Below are 6,753 nucleotides of genomic sequence, written 5' to 3' on the forward strand. Positions count from 1 at the left end.
TTGCAGATGATAGGATTTCCTTTCCCCCCCCTCTTTTTAAGGCTGAATAATATTCCATAGTATGTATTTACTCAGAAGTGGGATCGCTAGATCATGTGATAGTTATTTTTAATATTTTAGGCAACTCAATTCTGTTTTTCATAATGGCTATTCCAAGTACAACTCCACCAAAAGTGTGTCAGAGTTCCCTTTTCTTCACTTCCTTGCCAATACCTACCTTTTGTCTTTTTGATAAAATTCATTCTTTTAAACATTTAGTCTAGGTGTGAGCTGATATCTCATGGTGCTTTTCATTTCCATTTCCATTTCCATTTCCCTGATGATAAGTGATGCTTAGCAATTTCCCATATACCTCTTGGGTTTTTGTGTGTTTTCAAAGTGGGAAAGGGACAGTATTTTCAACCAAAGTGTTGGGAAAAACTGGATATCTTCATGCAAAAGAATGAAATTGGACCATATATTGCAACATACACATCAATCAACTCAAAATAGATTAAATAATTAAACATAAGACCTGAAGGTATAAACTTCTCAGAGAAAACAGGGAATGTTAACTTGATACTGGTCTTGACAATAATTTCTTGGATCCCACACCAAAAGCACAAGCGACAAAAGCAAAAGTCAAGTATAGCAAACTAAAATGCTTCTGCACAGCAAAGAAACAGTATGCAAAATGAAAAGGCAATTTACAGAACAGGAGAAAATTTTTGCAGAGTGTGTATCTGATAAGCAGTTAATGTCCAAAATACATAAGGAACTCACACAACTGAAATGCAAAGGAAAACAAATAACTCGATTAAACAAAGGGTAAAGTACTGGAGCAGACATTTCTTCAGAGAAGATATACAAATGGCCACCCTTACTATCTTTATTGTTTTCCAGTTTTGGCCTCACTCTCATCCAGTTGCTTCACTTTAAAGTTCAGAGGAGAGCAGGTGACACGTATTAGTCAGTCACTGGGTTCCCTCTGGCTTCAGGGCTTGGTTCAGGGTGGGTATGTGACCCAAGTCTGGACAAGCAGGCACAGCAAGATTCAGTGCCTTAACTTTCATTTTGACATTTGAAGAAGTGAATTGTCTCTTCCTTTGGACTGGATTCTGCGAGCTGGAGGTGTCAGAGACTGTTGAGCTTAGGCTAAAAACAAAGCCGAGACTGAAGAAGCAGCACTTTGAGACACATCTCAAAGACTATTTGAGGATGACTATTGGAATCTACATCAACCTGTGCCCAAAACCATTGCAACACTGGACTTTTCAGCTTACATGACCCAATGGGTTTAGTTTTTGATAATACCAGTTTGAGTTGGATTACTTTTAATTTGTAACCCGAAGAACCTTAAATTATACGAACTTGTCCCCTTCCAGGATGGATTGAGATGATTTAAGGGTGTGCTGTGCAGGCAAGTATAAATATATTAATAAGAAGAAATTGGAGCAAAAGTAAAGTAACAATATGTTAATAAGGTGAATTTGGGAGGAGTCATTTGGAAGGAGGAAAATAGAAATGTATACCCTGAAGCCAAATACATGTATTAATCTTTGACTCAAATTATGCAGTAAAATTTATACTGGTAATTCTAGAGACAATGAAAACAACTAAGAGCCATGTTGTTCACAGACATAAAACATGTGGGGGATGTGATTTCCAATATAGAAGTACTGATTGTTTTAATGAAGCCAGAAATCGCTATTGGATATCTAAGCAGAATGCAAGAAGTTCTGCAAAACAATATGAAAACCTCAGATGTACTGCCTAAATGGGAAGCACAGGTTTATTTACTTGGTTGCAGCCCACCCAGGTCATGAGTCTGGACTGAGAAATTCCAGACCCTCCCCCAGGGTAGTTTCCATTCCACAACCCCTTCAAGGCTCATGTGAGTGAGAGATGACAAAGGGATGACATCTCCGTCCACTTGCTGTCTCTCCTTGCCCTTCCATACAGCAGATGTGTGGCACCTCCCATCCCTTTCACCCATGTTGCCCACCACCCACCCTCCCACCCACAAGATCATAAATTCTTAAATAGTCTAGAAAATGTATTGCTTGACCTTCAACACTTAGTTCTAGTATCCAACTGGAGTTGGTTGCATGTATGATATGAGAGGAGATAGTTTCTCTTTTTTCTCTTGTGGATATCCATTGATCTTGCACTATTTTTGTAAAGATTCTTTCATTCCGAATATAACAGAATGCATTTGATGCCAGTGTCACCTTTGCCAGAACCAGACGAATATATGTAGATTAGACTATTTCTGAGTGATGCTTTCTCTTCCATTGTCCACGTTTATATTTTTGCACCTTCATTATGCTATATTTTTTAAAATGTAACTTAAGTATAATTTTGGTGATTGGGAATGTAAGTCCTCTAGAATAATGCTTTTTATTTTCTCTTATTTTGTTTTTATTTGAATTCAATTAACATACACTGTTTTATTAGTTTCAGAGGTAGAATTCAGTGATTCATCAGTCTTATATAATATCCAATGCTCATTACATCCTGTGCCCCTGTGCCCTCCTTAATGTCCATCACCCAGTTACCCCATCCCCTACCCTCCTCGCCTCCAGCAACCCTCAGTTTGTTTCCTACAATTAAGAGTCTCTTATGGCTTGTCTGATTTCATCCCTTCCCCTATAATCTTCTGTTTTATTTCTTAAATTCCACTTAAGAATGTGATCATATGGTGATTATCTTTCTCTGACTTTTTTTTTCACTTAGCATAGTTCTATCCATGTTATTACAAATGGCAAGGTTTCATTTTCTTGATGGCTGAGTAGTACGTCAAAGCTCATGTTGAGATTTTACCCCTCCTCCAACCATTTTGGGAAAAAATGATGGACTGGGACTCTTCAGAAATTCTGTTTCTGGAGAAAAATATCCCTCCCTTACCCCCATCCTTACTTTGTAACCTGGCTTATAACAGGGCATCCATTTTTGTAGCACACTTTTCAAAAACAATTAGAACCTGGTCCCATCTTTCTCAGGCCCGGATCTGCTTTTACAGCAGGAAGAACAAAACCACCAACTTTTACATAGCCCGGCTAATCATGGAAGTGTGTCCAGGCTTCAAGTAACTTGACTTTTAATTTTTTTTTTCTTGGCAGAGTAATGTAAAATTAAAATGGGGAAAGATATTTAATATTTAATACTAAGCTTTAAAAAGAAACCTGCTATCATTGCTATGTATCTTGATGCAAAGACTATGATGATAATAAAAGAAAGTACAGAAGACAAAAAAAATGGACTCATTGTCTATAATATTCTACATTTTCTTTATCCATTCATCTGCTGATGCAATTGCTGGGTTCTTCCCATAGTTTGACTATTGTGGACATTGCTGCTATAAACATTGGGGTATAAGTACCCCTTCGAATCACTATGTTTGTGTCTTTTGGGTAAACACCTACTAGTGTAACTGCTGGGTCATATGGCAGCTCTATTTTCAAATTTTTGAAGAGTTTCCATACTGTTTTCCAGAATGGCTGCACCAGCTTGCATTTCTGCCAACAGTGTAGAAGCATTCCCCTTTTTCCACATCCTACCAACATCTATTGTTTCCTGAGTTGTTAATTTAAGTAATTCTTACCAGTGATAGGTGGTATCTTTTTGTGGTTTTGATCTACTGATCTAATTTAATCAATAAATCTATCATTCTGTCCATCCTTTTTTGCCATAAATGCAGCAATTTTGATATGTAAAATATTGTAAATAAAGTCAAGTCACCTTTGAATAAACCCCATTTGTTCATATAATTGGGTTCAACTTGGCTGCCTTAATCTAATCTACAAAGCTCTTCCTACAGGATTCTGTTCTCCTTATCTTTATCACCTCTGTCACCCCAGAGGTCTGTTTTTGGGTACATGGAGCACTTAAAAGTACGCAGCTGAGCCATCTAATTCTTCTCTGAGTCTGTGCACCTGCCCAAAACACTCTTCATCACTTTTTGCTTCCTTAGTTTCTACTTATTTTTAAGATCTCAATTTCAATATTACCTCATGAAATCCTTTTTGATTTCCCGAAGATTGAGGTAGATCCTCACACATATACAGCCATTGTTTCCCAAACAATTGTCATACTGCATTCTAATGCTTTTTAGTCTGCAGTGTTTTTCATTTTAGTTACTCTCACTGTGCCTATTGAGTGACAGCTGCCAAATAATTATTTGTTAGATAAATGAATAAAAGTAGAAAACACACTCTGAGTCAAGCATACAGAATACATCTTTATTCAATAACTCAGTATGTAAATATTAAAGGTACCACTGAATATCCGGAAAAAATCCATTCCATTTTGTGATTATTTACAATTAGAGGGAAATTAGAATAACTCAATGACCTGTCTTTTATCATCATCTATTGATTTAACAAAGATTTTTGAAAGCTTTATGTGTGCTAAAGTGAATGGCTAAGAAATGAATATTTCTGAAATTATTATATATAATAAAGATTTTTTTTGAAGCACATCTTTAACAAAATTCACAATAAATTCAGGGGAGTTTGTATGAGGCACTAAAACAGGTAACTGAAATTTGGTCATTTCTTGTAAAGGGATTGAAAGACTCTCCCTACAACACTGACTTTACTACTTTGCACACAGTAGCCAAATTACTTGCCCACCATATCTGTCATTTAGTACAATCCTAGTTTATGGAAGAAAGAGGAAGGTAGAGTGAAAGGGAGTAACATTTTATAATGCCTATACCCTCAATCAGACAAACATGGTATTGCATGGCATCTATGACTAATTTACTGAGCTCTTAAAACACACAATGGAAGAAGTATTGGGAGTCTCAGGTTACCCAGTGGATAACTGACCACAAGAGAGGGTAACCCTGGCTCATGGCATTTACCTGGAAAATGATCCAACTCAAGACCCAAACCCAATTCCTGTCAGTCAAAGTCTGCATTTTCTACTCTAATATCAGTCTTTTAGAAATTGAATTCCCTCCTCATTAATCCATAGGAAATTAATTCTTTTTATCTATAAATAATTTATTATAAATATTTATTTGTAAACCTCAAAATATAGAGAAAAGTATTTTGGAACTTAAAAGTCCTTTGCCATTGTGTCTTTCAGTGTGAGAAGAGTATCAGGCCCTGGGCATACTCAGAAGGCGAATGCGTCAGTTGTAGCATCAGCTGAGAGAACCTAGATTTCCAGTGCATGAAAATAGCATGACTGCAATGCTTGAGAGTTTCCACATTCACATAACTTTCTGGGGACCACTGGGTAAAGCCTCCATAGCAGATATAACAAACACAAAGACTTCCCAGTAAAAAGAATCAAGGTAATTGAAGTCCTCATTTCTTCCCCAAAGATAACTTTGCTCACTTACCAACTCATCATACAGTTTTGGGGAATGAGTACCTACTGAGAACCTTACTCAGTGCAGTCTTGACTTCTTTATTTCTCAGGGTGTAGACAAGGGGGTTAAGCAGCGGGGTGATCACAGTGTAGGTCACTGCCACGAGCCGGTCCTTTTCTGAGGAATACAGGGATGTGGGCCTCAGGTAGATGAAGGAGGCGCAGCCATAGTGGACAATGACCACTGTGAGGTGGGAGGCGCAGGTAGCAAAGGCCTTCTGCTGCCCCTCGGCGGATGCAATCTTGAGGATGGTGGAGACAATGAAGACGTAGGAGATGAAGATCAGCACTAGGGGGACCAGCAATACCAGAATGCTGAGGAAGAAGATGACCATCTCCTTCACGTTGGTGTCAGTGCAGCCTAGTTTGATGACTGGGAAAATATCACAGAAAAAGTGGTTGATCCGATTGGAGGCACAGAAGGGCACACTAAACACCAAGACATTAACAACCACAGAGATCAGGAAGCCACAGCAGCTGGAGGCTAGGACCAGTTGCACACAGGTGGCTCTGCTGACAACAAGCGTGTAGTTGAGAGGGTTGCAGATGGCAACATAGCGGTCGTAGCCCATTACAGCAATGAGAAAACAGTTGGTACAAGCCAAGCCCACGAAGAAGTAGAGCTGAGCAGCACACGCAGGAAAAGAAATAGTCTGACTCGTGGAAAGCAGGTTGGTCAGCATTTTTGGTACAATGACCAAGGTGTAGCAGGTTTCAGAGAAGGAGAGGACAAAGAGAAAGAAGTACATAGGGGTGTGCAAAGTCCTGTCCAGACGGATGACAGTCATGATGGTGGCATTGGCCATCAGAGTGGTCAGGTAAACCAGGAGGAAGAGGAAGAAGAGAAGGATCTGCAGATCCCCCAGGTTTGAGAAGCCGATAAGGATGAACTCCGTAATCATGCTCTGGTTCTGTCTCCTCATTGGTCAGTGGGAATCAGATTCAGACATCCTGAAATTGTGAACAGAAAGAATTTGACAAAAGGGACCATATTTGTGCTTCTGCACAAAGCTGAAAATCGTGGCTTGAAAAAGAGTAGCTAACCTCTCAGCACAGGATCATAGGATGGGGAAACAGGAAGCACTAGGAGAAGTGACTTAAGATATGTCTCAATTCAAGGACATCTGAAGGTTCACACGCAGTGTGTTGAATCAAGAGGAGATTTAGAGCTCATCTCAGCTAATCCCGTCATTTTATGGAAAAAGAAATGGAGGCTTGAAAGGATCAAGTCATGTGTTTAACCCACATGAGAGCAACAACCCTCAAAAATCACTTACCTGAGAAGCCACCTTATGAGAATCTGATTCAGGAAAAGACAAAAACCAATGAAAAGTGATCTGGCCAGCCCCTCCTATGTTTGGCTCAAATAGCGTTTGCTTAGATGCAATCAAG

General features: G+C 39.0%; 1 protein-coding gene across 1 annotated transcript; it reads right to left on the reverse strand.

Annotated features, from left to right (window-relative positions):
- Positions 1-5,339: 5,339 nt before the first annotated feature.
- Positions 5,340-6,284, reverse strand: LOC129515427 (olfactory receptor 10T2-like). The gene has a single exon (XM_055334349.1). It carries the CDS (start codon positions 6,282-6,284, stop codon positions 5,340-5,342), a length of 945 nt encoding a protein of 314 aa, XP_055190324.1.
- Positions 6,285-6,753: the final 469 nt, after the last annotated feature.

This window comes from Nyctereutes procyonoides, unplaced genomic scaffold (genome assembly GCF_905146905.1).
Source record: "Nyctereutes procyonoides isolate TBG_1078 unplaced genomic scaffold, NYPRO_anot_genome, whole genome shotgun sequence".
In the NCBI taxonomy this organism is placed as follows: domain Eukaryota; kingdom Metazoa; phylum Chordata; class Mammalia; order Carnivora; family Canidae; genus Nyctereutes; species Nyctereutes procyonoides.